At 48.8% G+C, this 15,779-nt stretch overlaps 1 protein-coding gene and 1 long non-coding RNA gene across 2 annotated transcripts in view; one reads left to right on the top strand and one right to left on the bottom strand.

The window, feature by feature from the left end:
* Positions 1 to 15,779, bottom strand: part of SKIC2 (SKI2 subunit of superkiller complex) — a 62,562-nt gene that overhangs the window by 45,603 nt on the left and 1,180 nt on the right. The window contains exons 2-13 of the mRNA XM_081901374.1: positions 14,726 to 14,847; positions 13,309 to 13,418; positions 12,999 to 13,116; positions 11,212 to 11,326; positions 10,369 to 10,443; positions 9,564 to 9,617; positions 8,503 to 8,720; positions 7,215 to 7,364; positions 6,333 to 6,478; positions 5,281 to 5,427; positions 4,314 to 4,398; positions 2,903 to 3,009 (exon numbers count right to left, since the gene is read on the bottom strand). Of these exons, the coding sequence (XP_081757500.1) occupies positions 2,903 to 3,009; positions 4,314 to 4,398; positions 5,281 to 5,427; positions 6,333 to 6,478; positions 7,215 to 7,364; positions 8,503 to 8,720; positions 9,564 to 9,617; positions 10,369 to 10,443; positions 11,212 to 11,326; positions 12,999 to 13,116; positions 13,309 to 13,418; positions 14,726 to 14,847 (1,447 nt within the window). The remainder of the gene's footprint in view (positions 1 to 2,902; positions 3,010 to 4,313; positions 4,399 to 5,280; positions 5,428 to 6,332; positions 6,479 to 7,214; positions 7,365 to 8,502; positions 8,721 to 9,563; positions 9,618 to 10,368; positions 10,444 to 11,211; positions 11,327 to 12,998; positions 13,117 to 13,308; positions 13,419 to 14,725; positions 14,848 to 15,779) is intronic.
* LOC309365315 overlaps positions 6,890 to 15,779 on the top strand; it is a 141,392-nt gene continuing 132,502 nt past the window's right edge. The window contains exon 1 of the long non-coding RNA XR_014165999.1: positions 6,890 to 6,906. This is a non-coding gene — a long non-coding RNA (uncharacterized lncRNA). The remainder of the gene's footprint in view (positions 6,907 to 15,779) is intronic.

Raw genomic sequence — 15,779 nt, forward strand, 5'->3', positions numbered from 1 at the left:
TCAATGTCCATAAATAGCAACACCCTAGAGGTCCCGGGCCCTAAGGAAGTTAGATTAGCTTCAACCAGAGCCAGGGCCTTTTCAACACTGGCTCTGGCCTGGTGGAACGCTCTGTCTCATGAGACCAGGGCCCTGCGGGATCTGATTTCTTTCCGCAGGGCCTGTAAGACAGAGTTGTTCCGCCTGGCCTTTGGCTTGGAGCCGATTTGATTCCCTCTCCCTCTTTCTTTTTCCTTTCTCCTCCTGCGATGAGGCTACGTTTTAATATTTTAATGTTTCAGTATTTTAATGTTGTCTTTAAGTTGTATTCACTCAACTTGTTTTTATTATTGCTTGTTAGCCGCCCTGAGCCCGGCCTTGGCTGGGGAGGGCGGAGTATAAATAAAAATTATTCTTATTTTTGACAGAGTTTAAGGCCACATCCCAGGCAGCGAGAAGCACTTAAGGAGGGTGTGGAGCAGCTCCCATCAAGGGTGGGACCTGGTGAGGGTGTGGGTCCTGTGAAAAGTCCCTAGGCTGCTGCTGTTGCTGAAGTTTCCCATCCCTGCTGACAGGGGTGAGCTTGCAATAAATTGCACCAAGCAGGTTGGAGTGACCTCTTTCATTAGCAAAAACACAACCTCCACAGACTTGGCAGGATGTCAGGCCTAATGAGCACAGCATTATAGAAGAATTTGGATTTGATATTCCCCTTTATCACTACCCTGAGGAGTCTCAAAGCGGCTCACATTCTCCTTTCCCTTCCTGCCCCACAACAAACACTCTGTGAAGTGAGTGGGGCTGAGAGACTTCAGAGAAGTGTGACTAGCCTAAGGTCACCCAGCAGCTGCATGTGGAGGAGCGGGGAAGCGAACCTGGTTCCCCAGATTACGAGACTACCGCTCTTAACCACTACACTACACTGGCTCTCATCTTTGGTAGGTCTTGCCCCTATGAATAATTTGCTGAGACTGTAGGGCCCCGCTTCCCCACAGCTGCCTATGTCTCCTCCTCTCCAGGGTTGCCCCCAAGCAATCTGAGACTGCATGTCACCAACGTCTCCTCCACTCTTTTCACGCCTCTTCTGGTCCTGGGAGACCAGTGGGGAGGGGAGCTTGTTGTATTAGGAAGGGGAGACTTGAGGGCCTCGGACACAAGGTTGCCAGGTTAATGAGCTAGATCGACGTGATAATAAGGACTGACAAAACCAGGAGGAAGGGACGTTGGATGAAGATTGGACTTGTTTGTATTTCTTTTCCCTACCATTAGAACTGTTTTATAAAATTGATGAACATTAGAAAAATGTTGGGATGAAATTACTTGGCTTTAGCAAAAATGTTTAAAGGATTATGAAAGAATGTTATGGTTATGAGAAGCTGGTAAGGACAAGATTTAAGTTTTAAGCTTTAAGATTTATCTTATTATAGAAAGATAAGAGTAAAACAGCTTAGGGTAATGTAATGACAGAATATTATGAAATATGGAAAGGATAATTAATAACTAGGATACAAAGAAAGGGAGGAGGAGGAGGTCTAAGAAAGAAGGTGATGACAGATGAGGATGTGGAAATAATGAATTTGTTATTTCTTCTTTTTTTTAAAATGTTTTTAATTGTTTGTGATGTATTGCTGTATTTCCCTCCTCTTTTTTCCTTTTGCTTGAATCTGGATCTATATGGTGGGAGGGGTTTGTCTTTTTTCTTTTTTTAATTTGCTAATTATTTTTATTTTGTACTTTGCTTTGTCTCTATTTTATTTTGTAACATTTTGAAAATTCCAATAAATATCATTTAAAAAAAAAGAAGGAAGGGGAGACACCTGTGTCTCTTCCCCAGTAAGACTCATCCTCTGCCTCTTGGCCCCCTCTTCTCCTGTTTCAGTTTCTGTCCTTGATTCTGGACTTCTCTCTGCCAGCTCTCCTAGCTCACACCAAGCCCTGTCACCTCTTCAGCTTCCAACCATCCTCTCAGTCTTGTCCCTCTTCGCCTTCTGCCAATTGTTGTCGTCCCACCACCACTCCCCGGGCTCTGAGCCTTCTTCTTTTGGGGGTTTCCCTGCTGCTCCCTCCCACCAATCCTCTGTGCCCAACCAAACATGACATTGGCTGTACCACTTACTATTTACAGGACCGCCTCTCCTGGTCTGCCCCACAGAGGACCTTAAGGTCCATGAATAATCATAGTTTAGAGGTCCCGGGCCCTAAGGAAGTCAGACTATCCTCCACCAGGGCCAGGGTCTTCTCAGTGATGGCTCCGACCTGGTGGAATGCTCTGTCCCATGAGACTAGGGCCCTGCAGGACTTCCTTCCGCAGGGCCTGTAAGACACAAGCTATTCCGCCTGCCTTTCAATTTGAACTTAGCCTGATCTTTTATTCCCCTTCCTTCCCTCCCCCTCCCCTTTTTATGAAGATTACCCGCTCTGGGATCCCACAGCTAATTCTCCCCTGTTCTCCTCGCTGGCCCAAATAGGACTAATTTAGCCAGCTAGCCCTGTTGATCATCTAATGTCTATTGGATGGATTTCCCCCCTAAATTGATTTTTGAATTCTGAATTTATTGTTATTCATGTTTTATACCGTATTTTATGCTGTTTTTCGTTGTATCACGATTAAGTGTTTTAAATTTGTTGTTAGCCGCCCTGAGCCCGGTTTTCTGAACCAGGAAGGGTGGGGTATAAATAAAATTTTATTGTTATTATTACTATCCTTTAATTCGCAGTTTATTGGGGTTTTGGTATTCAATTAAAGCACTATGCTCCTTTATTCTCTCCCCAGCCCAGTCCCCTCCATCCCTCATCCCTCCCTCTTCCTAGAACCATAGAACTGCAGAGTTGGAAGGGACCCCCAAGGGCCATCTAGTCCAACCCCCTGCAATGCAGGAATCGCAGCATCGCTATTTTCATTTCCAACTGCACCACTTCTTACCCTATCCAGTCAGCAAACTCCAGGGTGTTGGGGACGGTGGCACTCAGCAAAATTATGTTCACGTGGTCTGGCAGCATGATGAGAACCTCTTCCCAGACAACCCCACGCTGCAAGGGAACGGAAGAAATTAAGAAGACCTCTGCTGCGTCAGGCCCACGGCCTATCTGGTCCGGCATCCTGCTCTCACAGCAGCCGACCAGGTGCCCGTGCGATGGCCGCCAGAAGGACCTGAGTACAACAACAAGATTCCCACCTCCCCCTGTTTTTCCAGGTTCCGTCCAGGCCTTCGCCATCTCTATTCTGGACTGTACCAGTTCAGAGTGGGACGCAGGTGGCGTTGTGGGTTAAATCACAGAGCCTAGGACTTGCTGATCAGAAGGTCGGCGGTTTGAATCCCCACGATAGGGTGAGCTCCCATTGCTCAGTCCCTGCTCCTGCCAACCTAGCAGTTCGAAAGCACGTCAAAGTGCAAGTAGATAAATAGGTACCACTCTGGCGGGAAGGTAAACGGCGTTTCCATGCACTGCTCTTGTTAGCTAGAAGCGGCTTAGTCATGCTGGCCACATGACCCGGAAGCTGTATGCCAGCTCCCTCAGCCAATAAAGCAAGATGAGCACCGCAACCCCAGAGTCGGCCACAACTGGACCTAATGGTCTGGGGTCCCTTTACCTTTACCAGTTCAGAGCACAAGCGGGAGGATGAACTCTTCCCCACCGCCATGTCAAACAACTCTCCGCAAATGGAATAGTAGTACATCAAGGAGAAGGGCTTTGTAGCCAAGCAGCGGACCACATGCTTTTGTAGAAGAGGTTGGATTTGATATCCTGCTTTATCACTACCCGAAGGAGTCTCAAAGCGGCTAACATTCTCCTTTCCCTTCCTCCCCCACAACAAACACTCTGTGAGGTGAGTGGGGCTGAGAGACTCCAGAGAAGTGTGACTGGCCCAAGGTCACCCAGCAGCTGCATGTGGAGGAGTGGGGAAGCGAACCCGGTTCCCCAGATTACGAGTCTACCGCTCTTAACCACTACACCACCCTGGCTCTTGTATGCAAAGGGGCCTAGGCAGGGTTAGAAGAAGCCACATCAGAAACCCTGAAGAGCCACTTGCCGTCAATGCAGACAATAATGAGCTAGAAGGAGCAATGCTCAGATGAAGAACAAGGCAGCTACCTATGTTTCTAGGAAGGCTGAGGATGGGGAGAGGAGCTGTAGGCTCTGATTTGGGTGCAGAATGCAGTCCCTGGTAGCCGGTCCCAGGTTCAGTTCCTGGCATCTGCAGGCAGGGCTAGGAAAGACCTCAGACCCAGGAAAGCTGCTGCCGGCCCGTGCAGACAATACTGCCTCGACTTGGTACGAGGCGGATCCTGATGTTCCAAGCCCTGCTCCCCTTGGCGTGCGCATTTCCTCACCTCTGAGTCGTTGATGTAATGCACTTCGTCAAAGATCACCCACTCCAAGTCTCTGAGAACATCCGAGCCGTTATAGAGCATTGATCTGGGGTTTTTGGAAAGAGAAAGGGATATTGCAAGGCCAGGACTCCTGAACAACAGCGGAACAAGGGCTGGCGGGCCGGACCATAGAATCATAGAATGGTAGCGTTGGAAGGGAACCCCCGAGGGTCATCTAGTTCAACCACCTGCAATGCAGGAATCTCAACTCAAGCATCCCATCCAACCTCTGCTTAAAAACCTCCAAGGAAGGAGGCTCCTTCAGCCTCCTGAGGGAAGCCCATTCCACAGACCAGATTTTGGGGACCATTAGAAAAAGGTAGAAAATGGTTGATATTTAATGATAATGGTAATCATACGTTTCCGAGCACAATTCAAAGTGTTGGTGCTGACCTTTAAAGCCCTAAACGGCCTCAGTCCAGTATATCTGAAAGAGCGTCTCCACCCCCATTGTTCTACCCGGACACTGAGGTCCAGCTCCGAGGGCCTTTTGGCGGTTCCCTCACTGCGAGAAGCCAAGTTACAGGGAACCAGGCAGAGGGCCTTCTCGGTGGTGGCACCCGCCCTGTGGAACGCCCTCCCACCAGATGTCAAAGAGAAGAACAACTACCAGACTTTTAGAAGACATCTGAAGGCAGCCCTGTTTAGGGAAACTTTTAATGTTTAACAGACCACTGTATTTTAATATTTTGTTGGAAGCCACCCAGAGTGGCTGGGGAAACCCAGCCAGATGGGCAGGGTATTAATAATAATAATAATAATAATAATAATTAGTAATAATATTTAATAATTAATAACAATAATAATAATATAGGATGGGTCTAAAGAGTGACATTTGTCTTTTACAAGAGCTCCTTTTAAACCAAGGATTGCCAGCATTTCTGGGCACATTTAGAAACCCCTCCCTATTTATACCCCAAATCCTCACCGAAGGATCTCCGTCGTCATGATGAGGCACGAGGCATCCGGATGCAGCTGAACGTCCCCCGTCAACAACCCCACGTCCCCAAAGGTGTTCTTGAAATCCCGAAACTTCTGGTTGGAAAGAGCTTTGATTGGGGAAGTGTAGATAGTGCTGCAGAAGGAGCCAGGGAAGAAAATAAAGAGCTTTAGAAGTTCAAAAGGAGGGGACTCTGGATTCCAGCATACCCTGGTGGGAAGGTAAACGGTGTTTCTATGCGCTGCTCTGCTTCGCCAGAAGCAGCTTAGTCCTGCTGGCCACATGACCCAGAAGCTGTACGCCGGCTCCCTCGGCCAGTAAAGTGAGATGAGCGCTGGAACCCCAGAGTTGTCCGCAACTGGATGTAATGGTCAGGGGTCCCTTTACCTTTACTTTTACTAGGTAATCATAGGCAATTGCTTGGGACAGGAGTCTGTTTTACTACTTTCCCTCCCTACGTGAGTCAATAAAAACGGATATTTTGTCGTCCTAGTTCTTATCTGACCAAGGCCTCACAGGCTCAACCCTAGCAGGTTCAATACAGTGGTACCTTGGGTTACATACGCTTCAGGTTACAGACTCTGCTAACCCAGAAATAGAGCTTCAGGTTAAGAACTTTGCTTCAGGATGAGAACAGAAATCGTGCTATGGCAGCGCGGTGGCAGCAGGAGGCCCCAGTAGCTAAAGTGGTGCTTCAGGTTCAGAACAGTTTCAGGTTAAGAACGGACCTCCGGAACGAATTAAGTTCTTAACCCGAGGTACCACTGTATTTTACATAACAGTGTTCATTTGGGCATGGAGGGCAGCTAAACACTGTAAGAGCTACTGTGGTATAGTGGCTAGTGTCAGACTACAACCTGGGAGACAAGGGTTCAAATCCCCCCTCTGCCATGGAGCTAGCTGAGCAACCACGGGTCCGTCGCTACCTCTCCGCCTGACCTACCTCACAGGGTTGTTGTGAGGAAAACTACATACTTCTCCTCCTCGAGCTTCTTGGAGTACAAATGTTAATTATTATCATTCATAACAGGCACTCTCACCGTGTCATGTGCTTCTGGGACAGAGCAATGGCGTATTCCGCCACCACGGTCTTTCCGGCAGAGGTGTGGGCAGCCACAAACACGGAGTCGTGCTTCTCCAAGTGGAGAATCGCCTGCTTCTGGAAAACGTCTGGTTCAAAAGGCCACTGAGGAGCGGGGAGAATGAGAGAGGAAGTCACACAGGGGGACAAAGTTTAGCGTCATCAGTCCTTGGCCCCACCCCCATCGTTCAGGCCGGACACTGAGGTCCAGCGCCGAGGGCCTTCTGGCGGTTCCCTCATTGTGAGAAGTGAGGTTACAGGGAACCAGGCAGAGGGCCTTCTCGGTAGTGGCACCCGCCCTGTGGAACGCCCTGCCATCAGATGTGAAAGAAATAAGCAGCTACAGTGGTACCTCGGGTTACATATGCTTCAGGTTACATACGCTTCAGGTTACACACTCTGATAACCCAGAAATAGTGCTTCAGGTTAAGAACTTTGCTTCAGGTTTAGAACAGAAATCGGGCTCCAGCGGTGCGGCAGCAGCAGGAGGCCCCATTAGCTAAAGTGGTGCTTCAAGTTAAGAACAGTTTCAGGTTAAGAACGGACCTCTGTAACGAATACAGTACTTAACCCGAGGTACCACTGTATCTTATCTTTAAAAGACATCTGAAGGCAGCCCTGTTTAGGGATGTTTAGGGAAGTTTTTAATATTTAACGCTGTATTGTTTTTAACACTTGATTGGGAGCCGCCCAGAGTGGCTGGGGAAACTCAGCCAGATGGGCCGGGTATACATAATAAATTATTATTATTATTATTATTATTATTATTATTATTATTATTATTATTATTATTAGCCCCACCTTTCCTCTCCCCGCTTGGCCATCTGAGCTGCCATCGTACCTTGAAAGCTGGATCAGGAATTCGCTTGTAGAAGTCGTCCACGGGGGAGCTGACGTCCACTGGGATGGCCCACTGCTCTTTGGGGGGCTCGGAAGCCGCAGCAGGGGCCGGGGCAGCCTGTGGGGCTGATTTAGGGGCGGGCGTCACCTCCTGAGAGGAAGGCAAAGAGGAGACAGGCAGCGTAAAGGAAGCCAAGGATGGGAAAAGGGAATCGTCCACCCACCCACAGACCCAATAAAAAGGGAGGGCTGTGTACCAATGCTGTTTCTATTCAGAGCCACCATATCCAGTAGCCTTGTCCTTCCTTTTGTCTGAATTTGGCTAGAGCAACGTTGGCTCCTGTGTGGCAGCACCCTTCGCAGTTCTTTCCCAGGCCAGAAGCCTGCTGCATCTTCTGCCAGTCTTCCCTCACCTCTTTAGACAGAGAAACCCACCTGCCACATGCCTGGGCACCTGCCAACATCGCCCCAAGATCCTCCCATCCCTCTGTAGGAGTGCAAATATCCAGAGTGTGGGGTCAGGTGGGATTAATATGAGGAATTATAAAATATGCATTGAGCCATTGTGTCCGCTGTGAAAGCATGGCGTTGACTGGGTTTAACTCACTGACAATAATTTCTGATCAAATCCCACAACCCTCTGCATCTCTGGCCATTTCCTCTACTCTCCTTTTCTCTTGCTTGACAAGTCACGTACACAGCCCACTTGCCAGCTGCTTCACCAGGCATCCATCCTGGGCTGTGAAAGATAGTGGGCAGCTTCTTTGATGTAGCCTTTCCGATATGTTAATCTCAGGATGTTGATCTTAAAGGTAAAAGTAAAGGGACCCCTGACCATTAGGTCCAGTCGTGGCCGACTCTGGGGTTGCGGCGCTCATCTCGCTTTACTGGCCGAGGGAGCCGGCGTACAGCTTCCGGGTCATGTGCCCAGCAGGACTAAGCCGCTTCTGGCGAACCAGAAGGTGATAAAGATGCTTATCTCCTTGCCATCCTCTCCTGTTTACTCCTGTGTCTTTGTAGTTAAAAGAATTTCTTTTGATCTGACTTTGTCCCCACGTGGAGTTTGTTGAAATGCTCAGAAGAAATCTGATTGGTTCTTACAATGTCTCTGTAAGAAGTTCTTTTGTGAATAAAATGACCTGGGCCAGGGGGTGGAGATACAGATTATTATATGCACCCTTCCCAGAGTCTTGCTGGTTCAAGCCTCTGTGTGTATTCTTATTAATCAGAGTTCAATCCTTCCTTTACTTTGAGAATGCCTCACCCTCTCCGCACGCAGGTGTCCCTACCTTGAGCACCAGCTCCTCCAGGCTGTTTGTTCTCTGCAGCGGCGCCGGTTCTGCCGGGGGCGCCTCCTCTCCCTTCGCCCCTTTCCCCTTCTTCGTCCTCTTCCTCCCTTCCTCGGCCTTCTCCTTCCCTTCTTCGTCGCTGGAGGCTCCCAGCTCAAAGGTGTCCAGGGCCCCCAGCAGGTGGGTCAAGTTCAGCAACCCTGGGGAGGCCTTGAGCTCTGAAGTGGGGGGTGAGACACACAAGCAAGATAGGTTTCGGCAGGGGTGGGGAGAGCAGCTTTTGGGCTCAGCAATCCAAGGAAAAGTTTGCAACTGGCTCAGTGGAAAATATGCCGTGGAAATGTGTGTTTCATGCGAGGGCAAACCTCTCTACAAGGCTTGCTATGGTCTTTCAGCTCATGTTAGGGCAGAGACAGTGACTGGGCCAAGCTCCAAGGGAGATGGGGGATTTGAACCCCTAGCTCAATGCTCTTACTGCTTTTGTTTCTTTGTATATCACCCTTTATCCAAAGATCTCAGAGCGGTTCACAGCATACAGTATATAAATATAAAACTCATAATCAAAACAAAACAATAACCCCAAACATGTATAAAAGGATATACAGGATGTTTAGCCAGAGACCTGGTTGAAAAGGAACGTTTTCGCCTGGCGCCTAAAGGTGTATAATGAAGGCACCAGGCGAGTCTCCCTGGGGAGAGCATTCCACAAACAGGAAGCCACCATAGAAAAGGCCCTTTCTCATGTTGCCAACCTCCAGACCTCATGTGGAGGAGGCACACGAAGAAGGGCCTCAAATGATGTTCTCAGCTCTGGGTAGGTTCATTTGGAGAGAGGTGGTCTTGCCCCAGGGTAGCCTTACAAAAGCTGCTAGACGACAGTTATCATCATCTCCGACCATTGGGCCATACCAGATGGGGCTGATGGGAACTGGAAGTCCAACAACATCCAGAGAGCGCCATGCTAGCTGCCCTTGTTCTAACCACTACACCACACTGTCTCCCAGCCCCCAAGCCAGCCTCCCCACCAGTCCTAATCATCTCTCTACCGGAAATGAGGTTACCTTGTCTGGCGAACTCCACCCCCTTCTTCCAGCCTGGTGGGACCGTCAGCAAATCTGAGGGAAGAAAGAAAAAGCAGGAAGGGACATGGGCTTGAAGACAGGTGCCACGTATCAACAGTGAGCCCTGAGAGAGGAGAGAGGCCCCAGAATCTGCAGGGATTGTCCTTATTTTTATTGATCTTATGTCAACTGTGCTCTAGCCTTACTAAAGGTAAAGGTAAAGGGACCCCTGACCATTAGGTCCAGTCATGACTGACTCTGGGGTTGCGGCGCTCATCTCTCTTTACTGGCTGAGGGAGCCGGCGTACAGCTTCCGGGTCATGTGGCCAGCATGACTAAGCCACTTCTGGCAAACCAGAGCAGCACACGGAAACACCGTTTACCTTCCCGCCGGAGCGGTACCTATTTATCTACTTGCACTTTGACGTGCTTTCGAACTGCTAGGTTGGCAGGAGCAGGGACCGAGCAATGGGAGCTCACCCCGTCACGGGGATTCGAACCGCCAACCTTCTGATTGGCAAGGCCTAGGCTCTGTGGTTTAACCCACAGTGCCACCTGCGTCCCTTCTAGCCTTACTAGGGTGATGTTTTTTGCTATCAAAGGCCACCTGGTTGTGATTTCAAGAAGAGGTAACCCCATAGCCTACCATGTTCTCTCCCTATCTTCCCACCCTACATAAATACAGCAGCGTCTTCAAGCCTCACCAAGGCTGCTGCAGAGGCATTAACAACAGCAACCCAGAACCGGCTGGGATCTTAAGAGAAGGTGCACCATTGCGGCTATTGCCTAGAACAGATCCAAGTACCGTTCTCAAAATCAATGTCCTCTTCCTGGTCTTCTTGAGTCTTGATCTGTTCAAGGCTGGGTTCGTCCATCCCACCTAGAGAGAGGTTGAGTTAAAACAATGCACTGCGGACAATTAAGAGCAAAGCTGCATGCATGGCAATAATTCTGCAGTCAGAAGACTCAGAATTCTGCAACTGAATTGCACAGTAGGGCTGGGCGATATATTGATATATCGCCAAAAACTGGTTTGAAATGCGTATTATGATAGTGTAACCAGCAATATACTGCAAATCATGACTCTGTGTGTGTGTGTGTGCGCGCGCGCTATGCAAAAATCACAATGCGGGGAAAACCATGAAGCCACCCAATGCTTCTCTCGATTCCTGCAGTCCCTGTCAAGTTTGTTGGCACAGCTTTCTCCTGACTCCTACACAGAATAGCGAATCACTGTTAGAATTCCTGCTACATGATTGCAGTCATAGGATTGTCGTCTATCACATGACGGTGTATGTTTTGACTCCACAGAGTGGGAAGTGACGGAGACAGGATGTTTGTGTTACTGTGTGCTGTTGAGTGGGACTATTGTCCTTTGTTCTTTCTCTTAGCTGTCTGATGCTAGAGAGAGAGGGAGCCATGTTGCAGCGCTCCGCGTGTGTTTATATGTAAATAAAGTAGATTAGCCAAAATGCTGAGTCGCTGAGGTCTGTTACGCAAACTGCGAAGACTCTGTGGATCCCTAAGTGTGCCGATGTCTGTTGGCATCGGTCGCTGTGATGTCCAGGCAGAAGAAAGCTTTTGAAGCTCCCAAACGATCGACCAGGAGGAGAGAACATGCCAGTCAGCACAAACAGGAGACCTGTACCTGGCCAGAAGGGGTAATTGGTAGCGCTGCCTCGGAGAGCCTCGACTGGGGGGCCGGGTGCTCGTTGGAAGGAAAGAGAATTTTTGGCCGACAAGCCCATGTTGTCCACAAGTGCCTGAAATGGAAGGGGGAGCAGTGTCAAGACCAAAAGGTGCATGGCCAGTTCCCCGCTCTCCCAACAATTCTTAAATTCCTATAGACTGTATTCTCAATTCAAGACAGCAAGTACAGTGGTACCTCGGGTTACATATGCTTCAGGTTACAGACTCCGCTAACCCAGAAATAGTGCTTCAGGTTAAGAACTTTGCTTCAGGATGAGAACAGAAATCGGGCTCCGGCAGCGTAGTGGCAGCAGGAGGCCCCATTAGCTAAAGTGGTGCTTCAGGTTAAGAACAGTTTCCGGTTAAGTACGGCCCTCCGGATCGAATTAAGTACTTAACCCGAGGTACCACTGTATACAGGTGTCCTCCCCACTTATGCAGTGGGTTATGTTCCAGAGTCGCATGCGCATAAGTGAAAATGGCAGTAGGTGGTAAGCACCCTCTAAAAAGCCCCTAAAATGGCGGCTTTCTCCTGCTTTTGTCACCTGTTAGGCGGGAAGGCTGAACCGCCAAAACATAGCCCCACTACACCTCTGGTCTCGTTGGGGTTTCCTCCATCATCAGTGATGTCACAAAGATGCCACTCTCTCTCGTCATTTCCTGGTTTGAATCTATCTATTTATTTCCCTGCGCTGCACATATACCTGGTCATGGGGGGTGGGGTTAAAAAGGTAAAAGGTAAAGGACCCCTGGTTAAGTCCAGTCAAAGGTGACTATGAGGTTGCAGCGCTCATCTCACTTTTCAGGCCGGAGGAGCCAGCGTTTGTCCACAGACAGCTTTCTGGGTCATGTGGCCAGCAGGACTAAACTGCTTCTGGCGCAACAGAACACCGTGATGGAAACCAGAGTGCATGAAAACGCCGTTTACTTTCCCACTGCAGCGGTACCTATTTATCTACTTGCACTGGCGTGCTTTCGAACTGCTAGGTTGGCAGGAGCTGGGACAGAGCAATGGGCGCTCACCCTGTCGCAGGGATTTGAACCGCCGATCTTCTGATTGGCACGCCCAAGAGGCTCAGTGGTTTAGACCACAGCACCTGTATCTAGTTGCAAGAGGAGCAAAATGATCAAGCGGTTGTTTAAGCTTGCAATTCTTCCTTGGAGCAACAGGGGGCCGGGGTGGGCAGCAGATCGGGACATGTACCATAGCCTGGCTGCTACCATGGAGGTGTCCAGAGATTTATCACAAGGGTGGGGGGAAGATGTGGCTTGGCACAGGCCCCCAATTTGGCCCGCGAGACTGCTTTCCCCAAACTACCCCACACCCGCCTTCCACCAGGTATGTTAGCCCTGGTTGGCTGAAGCATATTGAACCACCCACCTGCCCCAACAAGGCGGGAAACCCCTTTCTGCCCAAGGAATGCACTCACTTCAGGACAACAACGCAGTGGGTGGGGCCAGGTAAAAAAGAGGGCGGAGCAATGAGTGTGCATTTGATCTTCCTACAGCAGGCTAGTTTTCGCACACGGCTCACATGCCCTTCTCTAGCCTTCTCTCAGAGTTTAAGAACCAATTCCAGCCAGTCGAAAACACTCAGAGGGGTGCAAAGCAGGGCTGGTTAGGGGGTGTGGGGAAAATTCTGAGGGCCAGGCAGAGAGTGCCGGAAGGCCACCTTGAGTCTCTAGCCCTACGACTCCCCACCCTTGCCTGACAAAATGATATTCTGGGGTGAACACCGTTCCTCACCTCTCTGAAGCCCAGCAGCTCTCCTGTGGTGGGGTTGCGCTCAGCCTGAAGCGTGGAATGCACGGGGGTGACGTCCACCTCAAAGAGCGACTGGATGTCTTTCTCGCGAGGCCAGAACCTTCCTCGAGAAAGTAGGCAGGATTTGGGGTTTTTTTTGAAAAAAACAACAAGACCAAAAACATTCCCAGATCCCACACCACCAAAACTGCCGCCCCAACCAGAGAACACACGAGTAATTGCTCCTTTCTGGAAGGAGAGACCTCAGTTTAACACAAGGGAGAGATGGCTCCGCGGCCGCAGAGAACCTCACCTGTGAGACCTTTCGAAGTGGTGGATGGGAAGCCAGTCTGGGCTGCTGAGGAAGCGCTGCTCCAGTTCAGAGGCCAGATCCTGAGCGTGAGGGGGTAACCCGTGAGGCAGCTGCAAGGTGGGATGGGGGGAAAAGGTGCAAGTGTCATTCCTAGATAGTAGCGTCTATGAAGCCAAGGTAACTTGCAGTGGGTCACATCCTGACGTAAAACAGGTCGTACCCTTGCAGCCACCACGATTATGCTCTCAAAGACTGGCCAGACGTTTTAAGTCACAAAATGTCATCGAAAAGATGGGTGGGAGGGAGAAAAAAGACAGGCATGTATGGGGGGGGGATTAAACTTTTTTTTAATTGCTTGACATTTCACTTGATTGGTTGGTTGCCGTAACTGACCAGCCTCCACTGAGCAAACAAAGAAATAAAGAGTGGAAACAATGCAAGAAACCGAAATGCTAGAATTCAAGTTACAAGAAGGGAGATTCCGACTCAACGCAAGGAAGAACTTTCTGACAGCAAGAGGTTTTTTGACAGTGGAACGGTCTCCCTCGGGAGGTTGTGGACTCTCCTCCTTTGGAGGTTTTTAAGCAGAGGTTGCATGGCCCCATGTCGTGTATGATCTAGTTGAGATTCCTGCATTGCAGGGGGTTGGACTAGACCCTTGGGGTCCTCTCCAACTCTAGAATTCTACAATTCTATGAATTCTTGCATTTGGATCCCACTTTTATTCTGTCATAGCATGAGGTTCCCAGGAGGCCACTCATTCAGTTACTGATCAGACCCGGGCCTACTTTGGCTGCCTCACATGCAGGAGCCAGGGGCTGCTTTAAAAATAAAATTTTAATGGTTTTCCAGAATTTTAAGATGTGCAGCTGGTGGCTGCTTATTTTTGTTGTTGTTGTTTAGTCGTGTCTGACTCTTCGTGATCCCATGGACAAGAGCACGCCAGGCACTCCTGTCTTCCACTGCCTCCCGCAGTTTGGTCAAACTCATACTGGCAGCTTCGAGAACACTGTCCCACCATCTCGTCCTCCGTCGTCCCCTTCTCCTTGCGCCCTCAATCTTTCCCAACATCAGGGGCTTTTCCAGGGAGTCTTCTCTTCTCATGAGGTGGCCAAAGTATTGGAGCCTCAGCTTCACGATGTGTCCTTCCAGTGAGCACTCAGGGCTGATTTCCTTCAGAATGGATAGCTTTGATCTTCTTGCAGTCCATGGGACTCTCAAGAGTCTCCTCCAGCACCATAATTCAAAAGCATCAATTCTTCGGCGATCAGCCTTCCTTATGGTCCAGCTCTCATTTCCATACATCACTACTGGGAAAACCATTGCTTTAACTATACGGACCTTTGTTGGCAAGGTGATGTATTACCATTAAGAAAATTCCTCTCTCGTTCCAGGGTTGGAAAGGGGCACTCCTTACCGTGGTTAGCGGGAATCTGTCTCCATGAGGCCCTTCCTCTTGGGTGATGAGCTCAAAACGGCCGGCACATCCAACCTCCAGAATGGAGAGGGGTAACTCCAGAGGCCCCCTGGGGGGCAGGACTAGCAGGGAACAAGGAGATAAGGACATTTTGAAATTCACTATCCCATTTTCAGTCGCTACTCCCACTGACCCCAGTGTAACTTTCAAAGAGGCATAAGGCTGAAAGGGACCTCAGAGGTCATTGGCAACTGGAGCATGCTGGTTTGAGGGATCATTTCTTCATATTATTATGAAATATCAATAAATATATTTTCACACACACCCCAAAAAAGAATGCAACTACAGGACCCTGAACTATGGCTATCCATCCTTTGCTTAAATTACCTCCAGGAAAGGCAAAGTTTACTGATGCAAAGGTCAGATTCCTTTGGTTTTATTTGACGAAAAATAGGTGTGCCACTTTTCCAAACAAGCTCAGAAGCATCTCCAGCAATAAAAGCCCATTAGGACATACAATATTTCAACAAAACCATATAATAGTATCTTATTATCATCCGTTTTATTATCTGGCTTATTGTTTTACAACCTATTATAAACATCCCTGGTGATTTGTTGTTGTTGTTGGCATCTATCTCTCTTGAGAGACAATGGAGTCATAGCTGTCAACTTTTCCCTTTTCTTGCGAGGGATCCTATTCGGAATAAGGGAATTTCCCTTTAAAAAAGGGAAACGTTGACAGCTATGAATGGAGTGCACTTCTCAGGGTGAAAGGCATCATGAAAAGGGGCAGAACGGGGCAGAACGGAACCCTGGCACAAAACGAGGATTGTCTGTACTAGATAACTAGATTTTCATAACTTTGCTTTTATCTGTTTTTATTTATCATTATTACTTTATTCACGTTACTTAAAATATTCTTTGTTTTCTCTCTCTAAAAAAAATGAATAAATTAATAATGGCCTTATATAAGCATGAGCAAATATAACTAATTTTTACTTTCCCTCAACTTTTCCCCATTTTCAGTTGGCTATGTAGCTTTCGACGCAGGTTA

The sequence above is a fragment of the Podarcis melisellensis genome, assembly GCF_964234715.1.
Source record: "Podarcis melisellensis genome assembly, chromosome: 2".
Lineage (NCBI taxonomy): Eukaryota > Metazoa > Chordata > Lepidosauria > Squamata > Lacertidae > Podarcis > Podarcis melisellensis.